Below are 21640 nucleotides of genomic sequence, written 5' to 3'. Positions count from 1 at the left end.
GATAAGTGGTGGAGGGGTGAATTGATGGGTTGTATAAAGAGAAGATGGAGGAGCCATGTGTGGAGCAGAATCACTGACACAGGACTGTAGGGGCTGGACATCCCATGAGTGTGAACTTGCAGTAACTCCGTCTAATGCTGTCCCTGGAGACTCTATCACAGCCGATTCCTGAGCGTGGTTCCCCACTTTGTGCTTGCAGATTGACGACTGGCACTTGGAGATGATCACCTACATGGGCCTCATCATCTCCCTGCTCTGCCTCGCTGCCTCCATCGCCATATTTGTCAACTGCAAATCCATCCAGAATGCTAACACCAATCTCCACAAGCACCTAAGTATCACCCTCTTCCTGGCACAGTTCATCTTTCTGATCGGAATACGGATTAAACAGCCGGTAAGAAATCCAAATTACCACCTCTAATTCTCAGATGTCTTCTGAATGTGCAGTTAGTCAAATTCTGCAGAAAAGCCAGACTTAATGTGGGAGTGGTGGGATCTCAGTCCATGCTCTCCCACCACTCTCCTCTGGTGTCCTCTCCTTCCATTGACTCATCATGACCAACGTGCCTTCCCTTTAATCAGATCCTCATTGCAATAGTGGCCAAAGCCTCCGAGCATTGGAGACCCTCCCCTTCCCCACGGTCTTGTCACCACAGAACGTTGCCCTTTCCCTCCCTCTGCCCTCCTGCCCAATGACCTCATGGTCCAAACCTCCCCATTCACATTCACCCTGGGGTGCAGTGGATTAACCGTGTCACTGAGTTTCCCGGTCACTGGAGAATGAGTGACATCAGCACACTTTGCAGATCTGGAGCTGCAACAAGATATTTTGTAAAAAGTACCAAAGTTGTTCTAAGTTTATGGACTCACAAGAGTTTGTAAACACTGGAAACCTGGAGCAAATCACAAAGGAGCTGGAGGAACAGAGGAGGTCAGGCAATGTGAAACGTCTAATGTCCGTGTCCCTTCATAGATACCTACTGACCCTTGGAGTTCCTCCATCTCCTTTGTGTATTATTCTAATTGTATCACTGAATTACTACTCATTAATAAATCTTTGGTGTGTATCACCACCGTGTTCTTTATATGTTTGCACATTATCTCTTCCATTGTGTACATGTGTTGGTGTACTGATTTATTTCAGTGTCTCTGTGTTAGTATCTCTGAGTTACATACACAAAACGCTGGAGAAACTCAGCGGGTCAGGCAGCATCTATGGAGGGAATAAACAGTTGAGATTTCAGGCTGAGACCCTTCATCAGGATTGGAAAGGAAGGTGGCAGATGTCAGAATCAGAGGGAGAGGAGGAGGAAGGAATACAAGCTGGCAGGTGATAGGTGAGATGAGGTGACGGGGAAGGAGTGTGGGTGGTGGGGAGTGTGGGGTACGAATACAGCAGCTGGGAGGTGATAGGTGAGATGAGGTGATGGGGAAGGAGTGTGGGTGGTGGGGGTGGGTACGAATACAGCAGCTGGGAGGTGATAGGTGTAAATGTTAAAGGGCTGAAGGAAAAGGAATCTGATCGGACAGGAATGTGGAGCTTGGGGGAAGTGGAAGGATGGGAACTAGAGGGAAGTGATGGGCAGGTGAGGAGAAGAGAAGACGTAAGGGGGAGCTGGAAAACGTTGTGTTTCGCTCTGTGTTCCAGTTCCAATGTCAGTCCGTTTCTGACTCTGTGTTTTTCACTGTGTCCGTGTGAATATCTTTAGCTGTGGTTATCTCTCTCTGTTTCTTTCACTTGTCTGTAACCGTCTGTGTGTCTCTGCATGTTCCTGCCTGCGTCCCTGTCTCTGACTGCCCTCTGCTTTTGCCCCGAGCTGCTCACTATCCACTGTGTTGTCTCTTTCTTTAGGTTGTGTGCGCCCTGATTGCCGGGTGTCTGCATTACCTCTTCCTTGCCGTCTTCGTCTGGATGTTCCTGGACAGTTTGCAGCTTTTTATCACATCCAGTCACCTGACAGTCACCAATTACACTCGCAGACATATCATCAAACCAAGATACCTGTACGTTTCTGCTTATGCTGTTCCTGCTTTGATCGTCATTATCTCAGCGGCAATAAACCCTGAAGGCTATGGAACAGAGACTGAGTGAGTATTAAATGATAAGGAAATGTGATAGTGATACAACCGACAGTGATGCAGATAGAGGCCATTTGGTCCATCTGGTCCATGCTGGCTTCATGCAGATTTAGCCCATCAGTCCCATTGCCCCTCTCCCTATCTCCCTCTACCCCTGCATCTTATCCTCCCATACATTCCCATCAACTCCCCTTTGATGCTTTCTCAGTTGCTGAACCACTGAGAAGTCTGAGATTGGCCATGGGCCAGAGGAGAATCCCAGGAATCATAGGGGAAAAGGAGAAGACCATTTGGCATCTCAATCTACCCTGACTGGATCCCATTTCCCTAGTTTAGGTCCACAGTCTTTACACCCTGATAGAACAAGTGTCCATCCACCTCGGCAGCCTGTTAACCTGTGATCAAAGGGGAGAGTTTGCAGTGACCTGATATCCCACTGATCTCTATCCAAGGACCTGCAGAAGTGAGTTTGGCTGAGATCCCAGCATCACAAAACATTGCAGAGCTGATAGGCTAATGGCCAATCATTTCCTCAACTTCTTCGGGGAATGGCCACAATGAGAGAGACAAACAAGGTTTCTGTTGAAACACCAGCTGCCCGATGCTGTTGGACTTGGTCACTATTAACCCTAGTCTCTGCATGTGGAGCGAGGGGGAGACGGGGTGGTGCCCCTCCCCGTCCTTCTCAAGTCCATTCTGTGCTAAATGGCTCCACCCTGCCAGTTTTACAGCAGATGCCCAACTCTGGACAGAGACTGAGTTCCAGTGCAGAGCTGAGGGGGAGTCACATTGTCATTGGAGGAGATATCAGAGTCAAGTCCTGTCTGTAGTTTCAGACAGACAGAACTTATCAAACAAAACTATATCAAAGAAGAACACAGCCTGTTTTTCCCCACATTCAGGCCAACGTCCCTTAACCAATGGCATTGATTGGTCATCAGCGCACTGCTATTGTTTGGGATCTTGCCATGCAGAGATTGGCTGCCAATTTCCTGCAATGTAGATCCGCTGATGTTCTCAATGTATTTCACAAACTGACTGCCACCCAGTGACGAAACTCTTCCATCTTCACAGCTGTTGGCTGAAGCACGAGTCGGGGTTTAACTGGAGTTTCCAGGGTCCGGTCTGTTTCGTGATTCTGGTAAGCTTCCTGTTTCTCTCTACACACCAGCCATTCCAGACCAGGGTTCTCTCTTGTTGTGTGCTTCACTTTCAGGCCCCTGTGTGTGTCTACATGGTGTGTCTCTATGCCCAGGGTTCACAGACACCAGATATCACTGTGCTCTGGAGTCTCTCGGTGCCCAGGGTTGAGAAGGACGAGCTTGGGGGATGCACTGAAGCTCGGTGCAGACACTGCAAAAGCTCAGTGGGGAAGGACCACAGTCAAGGGTGGTGCCTCTGCTGTGGGGCTGTGTCCAGTGTAACAACCCCTCACGAATCACTCACGGACTGTGAGAAGCATCGTGTCCTCTCAATGTTAATGTGTCTGACACTCAGCGTGGTCAGCACATTTGATAACTGAAGAAATATCAGTGAACCTGGCCCTCAGGTGTGTGTGAATCGCACCTCTGACCTAGGGGCTGGCCTTTGACCTCTGATCTATTGCTTTCTCTTCAAACCCTGTGTCACTGCCCCCATCAACCTGAACCCTGTGTTATCCTGAACTCCAGCCACTGACCAACACAAGGGATGCACCCAGCCTGCACATCCTGGGTAGTTTCCTCCATTAGTTCCACCCCCCACCCCCAGACCCTCTCTGAGTCGTGTGTGCACTGGGCCCAGTGATAACGGAATCTTCATGGTTGCTTTCGTCCCTTTGAGACATCGGCACATTTGCAGATTAGATACCACTTTACCCCAAGTGTTGGGACAGTTCATCAAATGCTTCACACTTTGGAGATGATGAAAGATTTTGATCTAAAAGCAATTCCTGTTGTTGAAGTATGGTATCTCTTTCCACCATCTTCATCGTCCTATTAATTATCACTGAGTAGGGTGGGCCTAGTCCTTGGGTTTGGTTGTGTCTGTCTGCATAATTAAGAAGAGCAGTGAGGAGGAATAGGCAGGTTGAGGGGCACCGGGTCATTGATTCAGGGCAGGGTGGAGGAAAGAAACAGAGAAACTGGGGGCTGCTTCCCAACCTTCTGGCCTGGAATTCCCATCTCACAGATCCCAATGACTCATCACAGTGGTGAAGGGTGAACAATTCCCAGTTAATTCTTCTCTTGGGTTTCCTAGGATCCAGATTATGTGGAAAACCCCATCTCCTGGGTTACAACTAGAAGAAAGTTGGTTTGCCAAAATATATGAGTGGAGAGTCTGAGGGGGAGACAAGGGGGACAAGCAGAAACAGAGAAAAGCTGCAGATGCTGAAAATTGAAATAACGGACAGATAATGCTGGAGGAAATCCGCTGACCAGGCAGCATCCGTGGATAAAAGTACAGTCGACCTTTCGGGCCGAGACTCTTCAGGGGCAATTAGTGTGCGTTGCTTGGCTTTCCAGCATCTGCAGATTTACTCTTGTTTGTGATTTAATTACTACGCTGCTAAGTCACTTCCAGGGATATCTACCCTTGAGAAGTTTGAATCTCCCCAGTACTGCTGAAGGGTCTTGGCCCAAAATATCAACTGTACTTCTTTGCATCAATGCTGCAGCATTTTGTGGGGACAAGTAGAGTTTTAGATAAAGAAAGAGAGATCATTGAGGAGTTAAGTGTGAGTGTCAGTGAGTGAGAATGGAAAGTAGGAGGGGTGGATTCAGTGTGGGATTTGGGGGATCCGTTCTGTCTTGCTCATGAAAATCAGTCTTTCTCTCAGTCTCTCTCACTTTTTCCCTCCATCATTCTCTCACACACTCTCTCACTCTCACACACTCTTTCTTTCTTGTAATCTCTCCCTCTCTCGCACTCTCTCTTTCTCTCTTTCCAGGTCAATACAGTCCTTTTATTTTCAACTCTCTACTTACTGAGACGCCATTTCAACTCGCGCAACAAGGAGGTGTCGAAGCTTAAGGAAACCAAGTAAGTGATTTGATGGATGTATATAAGATGATATGAGGCATATAGTGGCCATTAGGGGCATTTGAAGGACTCTTAGATAGGCACATGGATGAAAGAAGAATGAAGCCCTATGTGGGAGGGAAGAGTTAGCTTAATCTTGGAGAAGGTGAAAAGTTTAGCACAATATCATGAGCTGTAGGGTCTGTATTGTGCCATGTACTCTGTTCTATGTTCCACTATGTGTTCATCACTAGCCCAGCCTCTCAGGACCCTGTCATGGGGCAGAGTCCTGACATGGAAGCTGCTGTTGTTCATGATCTGGCAAAACACAGAGACACTCCTACTGAGAGCCAACGGCACATGACCCATGTGGCTAGGTCCCAAATGTCTGAGGCATCCTTGATGTTACAGAGTAAATATATGCACTTGTATCCTCTTTAGATAACTATAGGGAGGGGACACCAAGATCTCCTTGCACATACCTCACCTTTCAGAATCAGAATCAGGTTTGTTAGCACTGAAAAACTTTATTATCACAGACATACTAGCGGCCACATTGTTAGGCATATCTATTAGATACACCAACATCTTCAGCTGCAGTAGCCCATCTGCTTCAAGGTTTGATGTGTTGTGTGTTCTGAACTTCAGTGTTATAATGTGTGGTTATTTGAGTTACTGTTACCTTCTTTACAGCTTGAACCTGTTAGTCTATTCTACTCTGACCGCTGACATTAAAAATGTGTTTTTGCCCACAGAACAGCCATTCACTGGATTAAAACAAATTGCACCATTCTCTGTAAATTCTAGATACTGTTGTGCATGAAAATCCCATGATAACAGCAAATTTTGAGATACTCAAGCCACCCCATCTGGCACCAACTGCTATTCCACAGTCAAAATCACTTAGTTCATTTTCTTTCCCATTCTCATTAACAACTGAACCTTTTGACCCTGTCTGCATGCTTTTACGCATTGAATTGCTGCTACATGATTGGCTGATTAGATATTTGTATTAACTAACAGGTTTACAGGTGTGTCTAATAAAGTGACCACTGAGTGTATGTCATGATATTTGTTGATTTGTAACAGCAAATCTACTCTATCTTTAATACTAGTATATTGTTTTACAATTGATTCCTGGTGAGTAAATGGGGTGAGAGTTAGCAGGTTCCCAGCAAGGGTCTCTGTCCATGGTGCTGATCTCTGCCGATGCGAGATTGGAAGTGGGGAGCTAGTCGGCCAGAGTTCAGTCATTGGCTGAAGATGCCTGGGGGAAATATACTTGCATCCATGCCATTTGAGAACAGTGTCAGGACTGACACGGTTGCTGCCACTTACCCTGAAACCCAATGATCAGGAATGGGTGCACAGACAATGTAAGGTTGATGGTATCACTAAAAGATGGGACACATCATTAAGGTCTCATTCAGGAGACACTTCAATAATCTGAGCATGACCAAGCAGAGCCAACACTGTATCATGAAGGGAAGCTCATGGTTCCTATCATGAATCTAATAATAAATATGGTAGATAAGGAGGAGCCATTGGGTTTTCCGAAGGATTTGGATGTTTCTTAATGACAGAAGTACTCCTTCTGGGGATAGATTGCATAGACAGATGAGGTGATTCTCAGCAGCTCTGAAGGCTTCTTCCCACTCACCCTCAGGATCCATTCTTGTTTATGGAGCCAGAGGGTATGTGGTAGCATCACAACCAAATCCATCAGCCACCCTAAACATAACTGAAGCATATCAGCCCTATTTCCCAAGCTCTACTAGCATGGAGCCCTAGCAGTCAGTTGATCAAATCTTTTCTACTAACACTGAGGTTTGATCACAGGCCAAAGACAATAACCCGCTGGCCTATCATTGGTGTCTGATGCATCAGGCATTCCAAACCCAACTCTTGGCCTCTGGGTTCTTCATGAAAAGAAGAGGTCAATTTACTCAAAATTAACATGACCAGATGATCTCACATTGTTGTGTTGCTGTTTGTGCACAAATTAACTGGTGTGCACTGCAGAGAAAGTTTACCAGGCTGATTCCTAGGCTGGGTTGATGTTTGAGAGACATTTAAGCAGAATGGAACTTCACTCATTATAGTTTAGAAGGTTGAGAATGGCCCACTTTGCAAAATTGAAGATTATGAAGGGGATAGAGAAGGTGTGAGAGGATGGTGTTCATTACTTAGAGTAATGGACACTTTCCGGATAGGGGGTGACACATTACAAAGTGGAATCAGGAGAGACTTCTTAACTTGAAAGATAATGAATTGACATAGAATGATGCATATATGCAGTTACTGAATATTTTTAAGGCAGAAATTGACAAATGGGAGTGTCAATGGGTTTGTGGAGAACAGGAGAGCATTGTGGAAGCCAAGATTAGATTAGACCAACCGTGATCTTACCAAATCACAGGGAAGGTTCAAAGAGGCAATTTCTGCACCTGCTTCCTGTCTTATGTAACACAGCATCCTGAATTGGAAATATATCACTGCTCCTCTGCTGTAACTGGGTCTAAATCCTGGGACTCATTTTCCCACCATTTCATGGAGCTCCTGCACCAGAAGGAAAGCAGCACTTCCAGGCAGTGACACACCACCATCTTCTCAAGGGCAGTGTTGATGCAATAAGCAATATCCTTTCCAGTGATGCCTGGGGCCCAGCAATGTATCCAATAAACACAAGAATGTGCTGTTGGCTGCTGAGAAAGTCCTGTGGGTATGAAAGATCCCACATGAAAGGAATTTCATCATTCCTGTGATTTTCATTCACCTGGTTTCTTTTTCCTTCTTCTCTACAGAACCCTAACCATTAAAGCTGCAGCACGGATGTTTGTTTTGGGATCCACGTGGATCTTTGGAATACTTCAAGTTGATAAGAGCACTGCAGTGTTCTCCCACTTATTCACGGTCATCAACAGTCTCCAGGGTCTGTTCGTTTTCCTTATTTACTGTGTTTTCAATCGCTGGGTAAGAATCTCTTCCCTACAGACACATACTGCGAATGTTTGGGCAACTGGGATGTAAAGGATCAGAGGAACCTAGGAGTATGAGTTTGAAAGCAGTGTCAGGTGGACAGGGTGGTGAAAAAGGCATTTGGCACACTGGCCTTCATTAGTCAGGGCATTGAGCATTGGAGATTGAACAGTAGTTTGCAGTTTCTTTAGTTGTTGGTGAGGATGCAATTGGAATACTGTGTATAGTTTTGGTCATTCTGTTATCAGAAAGTAGTGGTTAAAATGGAAAGAGTGCAGACAATATTTGAGGATGTTTCCAGGGCTAGAGGGCCTGAGTTATGGGGAGAGGTTGACCAGCTTAGGTTTCTGTTCCTTGGAATGTAGCAGAACGAGAGTCAACCTTGCAGAAATTTTTAAATGAATGAGAAACATATATAAGATGGATGATAAGGCTTTTCCACATGGTTAGAAGACCAGAACTAGAGGCATAGATTTAGGATGGGAGGGGAAAAATTTAAAAGGGACCTGAGGGGTAGAGGGTAGTGAGTAAATGGAATGAGCTGCCAGAAGAAGTGGTTGAGGCAGGTACAGTGGTATCATTTAAGAAGTATTTGGATATGTACACGGAGGGTTGGGGATTTGAGGGTCATGGGTTGAAAGGAGCAGACTCAATGGGCCGAATGGACTAATTCTGCTTCAATGTCTGATGGTGCAACACAGGAATTTGGAATAACGGCATGGGCACCATCGTTGGCATGAGCTTGTCGGGTCCAAGTGCCTCTATCCAAACAGTATTGCTCTATGACTCCACAACTCTATGAATTTCTCCTCCTGATCTTACTCTCCGCATATAATCATCATAGTGATGAATGGTTAGAGAGTCTTTTACTGAAGCATGAATTTGAAGCAAGAGTCAGCCACATGGTCCTTCAGGTTTTCATCGCCATTTAATAAGATCAGGCTGATGTGATTGTGCCCTTAAAGTTCTTTTTCATCCCCCCTTGATAAACTTTTACCTCCTTACCCAGAAGCTCTCTACCTCTCTGTAAATTTTTTCAAAGATCATGATTTCATTGTTCTTTGATAAAAGAAATTTGGTGGACTTGGTTCTGTCTGAGTGATCCATTGGAGGTGCCAATGGGATGTAGTTAAAATATAAAATTGAATTCTAAATAAAATTAATTGGCTTTGGGACTCTGAAGGGTGAGTGAAATGTAGTTTTATTCTACTAGGTAGGAATTAACAAATTCTTTAAAGCATGCCACAAAATAATAGTTGGTGTGTAAAGATTTCTCTCACCACTCAAAACCACATTATGATATTTGCATAACCATCACAAAAATAGATAGCGATGACCATTGCAAAAATAAATAACAGAAATTGGAAGACAGCTTCAAAACTCATGACTAGCTCAAAGAATCAAACAATTTAATTGTGCAAAAATAAAATTCGTTAAAACTGGGTGTGACTAATGTATCATTCTCATTTCATTGAAGGTGGTTGATGAATTACGGAAATGGTTGACCAGTAAACAGAAAAGCATCACCACAGATTCCTCACAGATGGTGATGAACACGACTGAGGTGAGAAGCTTTCTCCAGAAAGACAGAAACCTTCAGACGGTCAGGCTGTGTCCACGGAGGCTGAAATAAATTGAGTGATTTGAGTTGTTGATCTTCCATCAAAACTCCTCCAATGAAAGATCATCCACCCAAACATTGATGGTCTCTTATGACATCTGTAGAGTGAGAAAGAGTGAATGTTTTCGGAACCTTCATTCCTCCAATCAGGCATAGGCTGAGAAATGGGAAATAATTCACAATCACCACCCCCATCAAGAGCACATCAATCCACTTATCCCTGAGATTCAATGATGTCATTGAGTCCCTTCCATCAACATCCTGGAGCTGTCACCATTAACTAACTGAACCAGTTCAGCCACATTTACTGTAGTATACATGTGGAATGAGCAGCCAGAGGAATTGCTTGAGTTAGGTACAAAAACAACTTTTAAATGGTAGTTGGATGTAAATGGATAGGAAGCTTTCAGAGAAATTGGGGCTCAAATCAGAGAAATATGATAAGCTTGGATAGGACATCCTGTTTGGCATAGACTAGTTAGTCCAGGGGGTCAATGCTTGTGCATGGGAGAGGGAAGGGTGGGTCTTGTGATTCTGATATTCCTGTCAATTAATCCTTGGTGTAATTTGTTTTGTGGATGTCTGAGAAGAGTGAGAGTTTCAGGCTATATTCTGCATACTTTCTCTGATATTAAATTAACCATTTGAACACCAGGAAACCAGGCAAAGTTGATCTAGCTGAACGTGAATTTGATGCAGCTTTTACATTCTCAGTTGATGAGATTACCTGTAAAACTATATTTTGACAACAGAATGGCATCTACAGGGACAGTTAATTGAGTTCAGGTCAAATTGCAGAATAAAATGATTATCCATAGGTATAGCAATAAATCCAATTTTCTATCACAATAGTGAGTACATGCTATTGCATAATTAGTGAAGTTACTGAAACTTGGGTGTCCTCGCTTCTGCATTTTATGTCTCTGCTTTTGTCTGTGGTTTCACAATACACAGCACTATTTACTAATTATTACCCTCACAATTCTTTCCCCTACAACACAAGTTTATTATCATTGACATATGTTGTGAAATTACTTGTTTTCTGGTCCCAGAACTCTGCAATACATAAAAGTTACCAGGAGTTACAAAATAAATAATGCAAAAGGCGGCTGGATAGAGTTCATGGTGTGTTCAGAAATCTGATGATAGAAGACTCCTATCCTCGTCCCTGATGATGGTAACAAGAAGAAGACATGTCCCGGATGGTGAGGGTCTTTAAAGATGGATGCACCTTCTTGAGTCTCCTCGAACTCCTAATGAAGTAGATGGTATTTGAGCAGGGCCTAGCCACAGGAGTTTGGACAGAGTAGAGCCATGAGCTCAGCACACATCCTTGACTGTCAGTGAGGAGGAGATGTTATGACTGATCCATAATGATTGGTCTCCTGAGAAGGAAATCTATGACTGTGAATCACTTGGTGACAATAGAGGGCCCGACACATTGCTGGATTCCTACAACATCCTCTCGTGATCTCAGCTCGAGACCCACAGAGCCCCCTGAACCACCAATTTCACCCTGCCCTCAAATTTACCTGGTCCATTTCCGACACCTCCCTCCCCTTTCTTGATCTTTCTGTCTCCATCTCTGGAGACGGCCTATCTACTGATATCTACTATAAGCCTACAGACTCTCACAGCTACCTGGACTATTCCTCTTCCCACCCTGTCTCTTGCAAAAATGCTATCCCCTTCTCACAATTCCTCCGTCTCCGCCACATCTGCTCTCGGGATGAAGCTTTTCATTCCAGGACGAAGGAGATGTCTTCCTTTTTTAAACAAAGGGGCTTCCCTTTGTCCACCATCAACTCTGCTCTCAAACGCATCTCTCCCATTTCCCGCACATCTGCCCTCACCCCATCCACCCGCCACCCCACTCGGGATAGGGTACCCCTTGTCCTTACCTACCACCCCACCAGCCTCCAGGTCCAACATATAATTCTCTGTAACTTCCACCACCTCCAATGGGATCCCACTACCAAACACATTTTTCACTCCCCCCCTTTCTGCTTTTTGCAGGGATCGCTCCCTACGCGACTCCCTTGTCCACTCGTCCCCCCCATCCCTTCCCACCGATCTCCCTCCTGGCACTTATCCTTGTAAACGGAACAAGTGCTACACCTGCCCTTAAACTTCCTCCCTCACCACCATTCAGGGCCCCAGACAGTCCTTCCAGGTGAGGTGACACTTCACCTGTGAGTTGGCTGGTGTGGTACACTGCGTCCGGTGCTCCCGGTGTGGCCTTTTATATATTGGTGAGACCCGACGCAGACTGAGAGACCGTTTCGCTGAACACCTATGCTCGGTCCGCCAGAAAAAGCAGGATCTCCCAGTGGCCACACATTTTAATTCCACATCCCATTCCCATTCTGATATGTCTATCCATGGCCTCCTCTATTGTCAAAATGAATCCAAACTCAGGTTGGAGAAACAACACCTTATATACCGGCTGGGTAGCCTCCAACCTGATGGCATGAACATTGACTTCTCTAACTTCCGTTAATGCCCCTCCTCCCCTTCTTACCCCATCCCTGACATATTTAGTTGTTTGTCTGTTCTCCATCTCCCTCTGGTGCTCCCCCCCCCTCCTTTCTTTCTCCTGAGGCCTCCCGTCCCATGATCCTTTCCCTTCTCCAGCTCTGTATCACTTTCGCCAATCACCTTTCCAACTCTTAGCTTCAACCCACCCCCTCTGGTCTTCTCCTATCATTTCGCATTTCCCCCTCCCCCCACTGCTTTCAAATTTCTTACTAGACGAGAAGCTAGACTGGACTGCCAACACAGATGCCTTGTGCAGGAAGGCACAGAGTCGACTGTACTTCCTTAGAAGGTTGGCGTCATTTAATGTCTGTAGTGAGATGCTGAAGATGTTCTATAGGTCAGTTGTGGAGAGCGCCCTCTTCTTTGTAGTGGCGTGTTGGGGAGGAAGCATTAAGAAGAGGGACGCCTCACGTCTTAATAAGCTGGTAAGGAAGGCGGGCTCTGTCGTGGGCAAAGTACTGGAGAGTTTAACATCGGTAGCTGAGCGAAGGGCGCTGAGTAGGCTACGGTCAATTATGGATAACTCTGAACATCCTCTACATAGCACCATCCAGAGACAGAGAAGCAGTTTCAGCGACAGGTTACTATTGATGCAATGCTCCTCAGACAGGATGAAGAGATCAATACTCCCCAATGCCATTAGGCTTTACAATTCAACCGCCAGGACTTAAGAACTTTTTAAAAGCTATTATTAATGCTTTTTGAGATAGTGATTTAGATGCATATCATATTTTTTACTGAGTTAAGTATTGTATGTAATTAGTTTTGCTACAACAAGTGTATGGGACATTGGAAAAAAAAAGTTGAATTTCCCCATGGGGATGAATAAAGTATCTATCTATCTATCTATCTTTCCTTTCGGTTAGTCCTGACTAAGGGCCTCGGCCCGAAACGTCGACAGCGCTTCTCCCTATAGATGCTGCCTGGCCTGCTGTGTTCCACCAGCATTTTGTGTGTGTTGTTGCACCAATTTATGTCCTACATTGGTGGAGTTACTGCTCCTGACAATGGACAGTGAACCCACACAGCTAAAGCTCTGATCCAAGGAAATGCTGGGTATGTTTCTGCCTCCATTTGCCTTTTGCTGCCCTCTGCTGTTGCATGAGATCTGATGCGTGAATCTGATGAGTAAATATTAAGGTAGCTTGCTCCCCTTGCTGGGAGTGATGTATGCAGGGTCTCGGCAAGGTATCTTGTCATTGCCCCATCCTTTGCCTACTGCACACAAGGAGCTGTCAGAGTTCCAACAGACCATTGTGGGCCAACAAAGGTGATGAACACTCTGTGGTTCTTGTTCCCATTCAAGCCCTCCTGCTGACCATGAATCCCAAGGAGCTTTGACTCTTCTGGCAGAACCCCCAGGGCAGTGAATAGAAGAATTCTACCCCCTCAAAGTTGGTCTTAACTCAATTTTGTCTGGAGCAAGACAAGTAATAGCAATCTCATTTTGTTTTATCTAGACTTGTAAAAGATTCCAAGCAGAGGCCTGCAAGATCTAATGACAACATTCTTCTCAGTGAAGCATCTTTTTTCATTCTCATTGGCCCTCACAGTGCATCGTGCTCTGAAGATTGTGGGTTCAAGACCCACTGTGAGCTGTGAGCTGCATTGCAGGACTGGCACAACTCCAGAATTATATGGCTTGTATGCGCTTGTGAAAAGGCACAATCTAACTTGACGTCTATAAGTGTGAATATGAAAGTGAGTCTGTATAGGAATGTGTGAGGTTTGTTGAAATTATGAGTGTGATTTTTAATAAATTTCAGTATTTTTGCAACATTTCCAAGTTTTGCACAGATATCCTGTTATTGGATAACTTATCACCTGAGAAGCATCATGCCTTCTCATCTTCTGCCTTTATAAGTGGAAATTCACTGCCACTCTTGTGTGCTACATCCCCTTTAAAACCATCCGTACAAGAAATATATAAGATATTTTAAAAATTGGAATAAAGCTCTTTATTTACTAATTTATTCATCCCTGAAAATCATTGTACTGTTGATCAAAATTCATAAAGTCAAAATATCTTAAATAAATAAATCATATTGCACTAACAGTGCAATGTATAACAATTAAAAGTGAATGAGATTTTGAACTTTAGAAAGAGGGTTTAAAGTGGACTATCACATGCTGAGAGGAATGAACCCCTGTCATACCAGAGTGATGGATGTGGCAACACGAACTACAGAGGTTACTTCAGGGGTCTGCCCTCGACTGATCTGAAGACCCATGAGATGTGTTCTTGGCGCAGCCTGTTAGATCAGCTCACCGCCCTCAGAGATAAGTTCACTGTCTCCAAGCAAGGCCGTCTTCCAGCCCAAATATTCCCCACAACCAGCACAGCTCCTGGGTGCAGGGGCTGGAGGATTCAATGTCCATTCTTCCCCACCATTCCACCAATGTCTGTTGTAGGAGGCCCAGTAGAACTGGAATCTCAGGAAATGAGAGAAGGAATCTCTCTCTCTGTTGGTCCATAGACCCTGTTTTTGGCCAGGTCAAAGCCTCCTTGCCCTAAGGATACTCCCTCCATTCTGTGAGTTGAGGTGCACCTACAGGGAATTATAGGAACAATCATTATTGTCCACTGGTTCCTTCCATTGTGAACCTCCTATTGAAGATAAAAGTGTCTTGTTTAGGACATTGCTATTTACTCATTTCTATTGAAGTTAATGCGACTTTGCTAAGGTACACACCCATTCCTGACCTCTCCTAAGCCCCTACTTCTCTCTACATAACTCTCCTTTCAACCCCCATCCTTCTGACCTTCACAGTCATATTAACTTCTCTTAACTCCACCTCTGGAGCTTCTCCACCCAACCTCATCCTTCATAGACATTTCCTCCACCCATGGTCCCCCTCCATCCTCTCTGCTCTGGGTGGAGTGGGAAACGGTGGAGACCACAAAGTGAAAATCTACCTCCTTTGGGACCTGGATCTTGGTGAGTTTATTGTTGTTCTCTGGGCCTTCAGTTACAATAAATCCATAAATAAGCAGTACAAGAGAATAGTGAGGTACTGTTCATGGATTCATAGACCATTCAGAAATCAGAGGGTGGAGAAGAAGAAACATTTCCTCAAACGTAGATGTGGGTCTTCATCTTCCAGAGGTAGAGCTTTACGAAGGGAGAGTCCATCATTCAGGACCCTCACCATCTGGGACATGCCCTTTTCTCATTTCTACCATCAGGAAGGAGGTACAGGAGCCTGAAGCCCTACACCCATCATTTCAGGAATAGCTACTTCTCCTCTGCCATCAGATTTATGACTGTTCCATGAATTGTACTTTGCTAGTCATCTCCTACTCTATTTATTTAATTTTGTAACATATACTCAGTTTTATGTTTGCACTGTACTGCTGCCACAAAAGAATTCATTTCATGATATACTGAATGTCAGTGTCCTAAGCCTGATTCTAATTCTGCCCTTGGTGAATTCATTGTTGGGTCTCTCATCATCAAGCCTGTGTTTGGGGACGGTCTCCATGCCTCTCTAATTCTCACAGGTCCTCCAGAAGTTGCCCTCCTCCTCTCTGAACTCGGACCTCAGGAAATTGTGGGCTGCAGACTCCCCACCTGAGAGCTGCGTCTATATGAAAGGGTTTTCTTTCCTTCCTCTCCAGAGGACCCGCTCTGCGTCGGTCTATTCATTGTGGTGCAGAGAGCCGTCACATTCCTACAGCTCTCAATGTCTCCCCCCACACGTGACAGCCCAGGCACTGTAGACACACACACACCCGTTCTCCTGTTGTCCATTCCTGTCCCTACAGTCTTGTCCCATCCTTCCCTCCAGTTCAACAACAGCCTGCAATTGCTGGTCATCTTGGATAAAGGTAAAGATATAGATCAGCTTAATTAATCACATGTACATTGAAACATACAATGAAGGGTTTCGGCCCGAAACGTCGTCACTACCTCCTCCCATAGATACTGTCTGGCCTGCTGAGTTCTGCCAGCATTTTGTGTTTTTAATGAAATGTGTTGTTTGTGTTAACATCTAACACAGCTTAAAGATGTGCTGGGGGCAGCCCACAAGCGTTGCTACTCTCTTGGTAACAATGTAGAACGCCCACTGCTTACCAACCCTGACCCGAATGTCTTTTTGGAATTTGGGAGGAAATTGGAGTACCTGGAGGAAAACCACACGATCACAGGGAGAACTTGTAAACTCCTTACAGATAGTGTCAGGAATTGAACCCTGATCTTCTGATCACGCATGCTGTAAAGTGTTATGCTAACTATGTTACTGTGACGCACACAATTCAGCACCATGCCATCCAGTTCCTCCAGGGATTGACCTAGACGCCAATCTCTGGGAGTCTCCAGAAAGTAAAGATCTCTCTGTGCATCATTTCTTTCACAGACCCTGGTGTTTGTCACTTACCACCCTCTGAAATGACACAGCAAGTGACTCAGTTGCAACTTTATTTGTAAGCAGAGGAAGAATAAAACTGGGGTGAACCACCCAGCATGAAACTGGACTCTGGTTCGGAACCCAGTCAAGTTGCTCCAAACATTGGAACATTCTCTGGACAAATGTTCAGGGACTGGGAGAGTTGTCCCATATTGCCTGATGGATTTGCACTCAGGATCCTTTGGAAAAATTGTTTCACGTAGAGGCAGCAACTAACTCTTTTCATTGACTCTCAGGTGGGGAGTCTCTGAGGAATTATTCTGAGCTTCTAATTTCACCAATGGGTTCACACTCACATTTTCCCCTCCAGGCACCTGGATCTTAAGAATTATGAGGAAAGGTAAGGGAATGTGAAGCATCCAGTGACAAAGAGAATGTCCTCCCTCTCTGCCTTTGATGATAATTCTTTCATCATTGCTTCCCTGCAATGTGTTGTTCAAGCTTCCTGAGAATTCCACCTGAAGGATATAATTTGTGCAGAGCTTTCTTGACTTGAGCTCACCTAATGTAGCCAGAGAAGATAATCTGTCTCAGCACCCACAGAACTGAGAGAAAGAAAACATCTGTCCTTCCATGTCTGGTGGCTCTGATCAAAAGTAGGTAAAAGGATGATTCTGGCTCAAGTGTGTTAGCTCTCCAGGTCTAATAGCTACCAGTACTTGTTAGCCATGACATGTAGTGATCTTGCCTCTTTACTGGAGGTACTGTGGATTCCCACTCTGTCAATAGTCAGGAGTGTGGTTATATGCAGGTTGGGTGTCACAAGCCCTGCACCTGCATTTGTTAATTGTCATCTTATCTAGAGTCATTGAGCCCTTGTGCTTCCTGTTTAATCTTGTCAAGCTTATTTTGACTGCCATGAGTTTTCTGTGTACTGTGATTATTTAAAGTGGACTTCCGATTAGCACTAATTGCGGGGTTCCTGTGTTTTGGGAATAATTGGCCATGGTATGGTTATATGTTGGGGGTGTGCCTATCATTGGTCAGTCCTGTGGTTATACGTTTGGGATGTGTGCATCATTGATCAGGGATGTGGTTATGTTGGTGGTGCCCATCACTGGTCAGGGATGTGTCTACATGTTGTGGGTGTGTCTGTCATTAGACAGTGATGCTGAGCCACCGGAGCTAATGGACCACATGCTGTCTCCACAGGGAAATCACCATCCTTGTTTTATTGTTTAAGATCTCTTCGAGCAGCAAATGCCTGATCGAGTTTGCATACCCCTCTAATGCACCTGTGAAGGACTATAGGGAGTTTGCCAAAATGCCTGATATTCTACACTCAGCTCGGTAGCGGTGCATCATTCCTTCTCCATTCTCTACATTAATAAACCCGGTCAGCAAGGACCCGAACTCAAGGATGTCTGCAGCTGCGAAATAGATGATACTGGGGCTGTGTTTTTACCACGTTCGCTTTGGTACAAGCGCTAAGTTCAGACGGTCTTGCAGCTTTGAAAAGGCCAGTGCTTCAGGACGTCAGAGGTCTGTGAGCACCGTGGGTTCCAGCTGCCAGGATTGTCTTCTGTTCATTACGGACAACTTTTCAGGGTGACGATTCCTGTGTGACACCGCTGCTCAAGTGAGAGTGTGCTGACGGCATCGTCCATTGATTGGCAAGTAAGGAACAAAACCTCGCTGGAGGTCACCAATGCAGTAGGGTCCAGACACGATGGCATATGCACCACCGCATATGAGCTTACTCGACTGCTGGGTGAATTCCAAAACTCTACCCAGCACACATTCATCAGTACCATCACAAAAGATGGGGCCAAGTACCACATTTCTACAACTGGCCTGCCAGTCCATGCCTGTGCTCCTCAAGTAGACCTTCTGTAGGATAAACACGAGGAAATCTGCAGATGCTGGAAATTCAAACAACAACACACACAAAATGCTGGTGGAACGCAGCAGGCCAGGCAGCATCTATAGGGAGATACTGCCATCTTGAAATCTCTTCTTTCAGTTAGTCCTGACGAAGGGTCTCGGTCCGAAACGTCGACTGTACTTCTTCCTATAGATGCTGCATTGTACGCTGGGCTTTGCCCCTCCATTGTCACCATGGTTCGGATATGGCCCAAGTGCAGAGTGAGCGACACTGAAGCAGGTCGATAGTTCACGGACGTTAATGCGAACAGTGTTAAAGGGAAAATAAACAATAAACACTAGGCCAAATGGGGCCGTTAGCTAAAAATCTCAAAGGAAAATGAAGCCTGTACTGCGGCTGAAAAGAACATCCAGACATTAAATGGATACCACTAGTCTTCAGAGTCAGTTGATTTTGAATGTCCAATATCTCAGGGAAGGCCGGTACAAACCAGCAGCGAAGCGTTGCTATGCTCTGTCCAAGTCTCGACAAGGACTACGTTGACAGGAATAGAGTTAAATACTATCACGATTACATAATAATTACCTGACACGTGCAAATTCAATGTGCAATTGCCGCGTTGCCGTATCTGTGGTTGTGACAGGGCCCCCTTCTCTTGGCGCAGCCCCTGAGGCGCCACGGACCTGTGTCCGCTGGAAGTCCCGGATCAGCGACTTATCCAAGAGGTCCTTTGCTGTGATCCAAGTAGGTTCCTCTGGGCATACCCTTCCCAGTCCACAAGGTACTGGTCCTTACCATGTACCCAGCTAAATGCCAGGAGTCTCCGCACAGTATAGACAAGGGAACCATCTACTAGGCGGGGAGGAGCGGCAGGTGGGGTGACTGGGGCCAGGTGCGAGGTAGTAACCGGCTTAAGCTGGGAAACATGGAATACTGGATGGAGGTGAAACGTCGCCTTAGCTCGGAAAATGCTTGGTCGGCATCGTCCGTCCAACGGAATCCTGCTGAGGTCTTCTTGCACAGTGTGTTAACTGGATCTGCGATGGAGCCGAAATTCCGGATGAAGCGGCGATAAGAGTTGGCATGCCCCATGAAGCGTCGTACCTGTTTGACTGTAGATGGTTTGGGCCACTCTGCAACTTCCTGAACTTCACTAGGGTCCATTCGAACACTGGATGGGGTAAGTATATAGCCCCAAAACGACATTGGTCTTTATGGAAATCACATTTTTCAGGTTTGGCATACAGGTCATTTTCAAGAAGGCATCTGAGTACTCTCCGGGCATGCTGGGCGTGCTCCTGATGACAGCGGGAATAGATAAGGATGTCATCTAAACACCCAAACACAAACTAGTTCAACGTCCCTGAGAACATCGTTCACCAAGGCCTGGAATACAGCGGGGTCATAGGCCAGACCAAAAGGCATCACCAGGTATTCACAGCGGCCACTAGAGGTGCCGAAAGCTGTTTTCCACTCATCCCCTTCTCTTATGCGAATCAGATTGCAAGCATTGCACAGATCAATTTTGGAAAATATTGTTGCTCCCTGGAGATGTTCAAACGCAGACGCCAGCAAGGGAAGAGGGTAGCGGTTCCTCACAGTGATGTTGTTCAGGGGCCGATAATCGATGCAGGGATGGAGTTTGCCATCTTTTTTACTCACAAAGAAGAAGCCCGCTCCTGCTGGCAAGGTTGACGGACGGATCAACCCCATGCTCAATGCCTCCTTAATGTATTCCTCCATGGCCACTGTTTCAGGACGAGAGGGGGAAAAAGAGCTGGACAAGTGCCAGGTAGATCTATGGCACAGTCGTATCGCCGGTGTGGGGGCAGGCTAGTGGCCTTTCTTTTACTGAAAACATCAAGGAGATCCACATATTCAGCTGGAATCCCAGACAGGTCCACATCCTTAGCTGACACAAGAGGGGATTCATGGAACGGAGCCTGAGCTGGACCCAGACAAGTAGATGGGCATGCCAGTCCCCACCCTTGGAGTACCTTCAGAGACCAATCGATCTTATATTGGGATAACCAGGGGAGACCAAGTACCAGTGGCAGTTCAGGTGAATTAACCAGATAGAAAGATATTTCTTCATGATGGTCGCCTTCGAGCACCAGTTGGAGGGGTTGGGTGGAAAGCTGGATCTGACTGGTTCCCAGAGGTCGACTGTCCAGCGCCTTGACATTGACCTTTACTCTTAATTTCTGAGTTGGAACTCCCCATCTTTGAGCGAGAGAGATGTCCATGAGATTTCCGGCTGCTCCAGAATCGATAAATGCCTAAAGTTCATGGGCCTGAGATCTCCATGACCAGGAAGCTGCGAGCATTACAGAATTAGGGGAAGCTGACTGATGAGAGAACTGACCCATCACGATTCCCCTCCCTGCTGACCGGTATTCTCTTTCACTGGACATTTGGAACATGCCACCCGGAAGAGTCCTGGATCACCACAGTAAAGGCAGGAACCACTCTCGTTCCTCCTGAGACAGGCGCATGCGTCCCACTTGCATAGGCTCCTCGGTGGGCTGGGTGCTGGGTGGTGAAGGAGGGGGAGAGGGCAGGGAAGGATGGTGATCTGGCGGCGCGTAGGAAGTTTGAAACATTCTTTCCCTGCGCCACTCAGTTACCCGGTCGTCAACTCGAATAGCCAGATTAATCAGGTCATCTAGACTACCCTACTCACCCCGGACAGCGATCTCATGCTGGACTCCTGCATTCAGACCACGCTGGAAGGCAGTTATGAGTGATATCTCAGTCCATCCCGTCTCTACTGCAAGGGTACGGAATTTGACTTGTGATGGGCAAACCAAGTTTTAAACGGGGTCCAGAATTAACCCTATGAACTGTGCTGCTATTGAGAGAGAGGGGAGGGGGAGGCATCCAGCGCAAATGAGAGAGGGAGAGAGACAAGACTTAATGTTATGGTTCCTCGGCTGATTGTTTACTTTTCTCCAAGGACACTTTTGCCTGCTTGTTAAGATTCCTGCAGAGACAGCAGGACAGAGCCGGTTGATAGACAGCCAGTGTCCAGCATGTGGAGATAAAAAGCAGGTCTGCTAAGACACAGGCAGACACACCATGGGACACTGAATGAGCTTTGTGCACCCACATGAAGGTGGGGGTTTGGAGGATCGATTCAGGGAATCGATCAATGGCTCACAGTGTGAGAAGGTGCGACCGGTGGAGAA

The 21640-nt window shown here is 45.9% G+C and overlaps 1 protein-coding gene across 1 annotated transcript in view; it reads left to right on the top strand.

Annotated features, from left to right (window-relative positions):
- The window catches only part of LOC140739663 (adhesion G protein-coupled receptor E3-like), a 55904-nt gene extending 42141 nt beyond the window's left edge, over nucleotides 1–13763 (top strand). Inside the window, exons 7-13 of the mRNA XM_073068037.1 lie at nucleotides 200–394; nucleotides 1853–2088; nucleotides 3154–3220; nucleotides 5009–5100; nucleotides 7884–8052; nucleotides 9536–9622; nucleotides 13678–13763. Of these exons, the coding sequence (XP_072924138.1) occupies nucleotides 200–394; nucleotides 1853–2088; nucleotides 3154–3220; nucleotides 5009–5100; nucleotides 7884–8052; nucleotides 9536–9622; nucleotides 13678–13716 (885 nt within the window). The 3' untranslated portion in view covers nucleotides 13717–13763. The remainder of the gene's footprint in view (nucleotides 1–199; nucleotides 395–1852; nucleotides 2089–3153; nucleotides 3221–5008; nucleotides 5101–7883; nucleotides 8053–9535; nucleotides 9623–13677) is intronic.
- The last annotated feature ends 7877 nt before the right edge of the window (nucleotides 13764–21640 follow it).

The sequence above is a fragment of the Hemitrygon akajei genome, chromosome 16 (assembly GCF_048418815.1).
Source record: "Hemitrygon akajei chromosome 16, sHemAka1.3, whole genome shotgun sequence".
Lineage (NCBI taxonomy): Eukaryota > Metazoa > Chordata > Chondrichthyes > Myliobatiformes > Dasyatidae > Hemitrygon > Hemitrygon akajei.
Note: the sequence above shows the minus strand (reverse complement) of the source record. Positions and strands in the feature narration are given on the sequence as shown.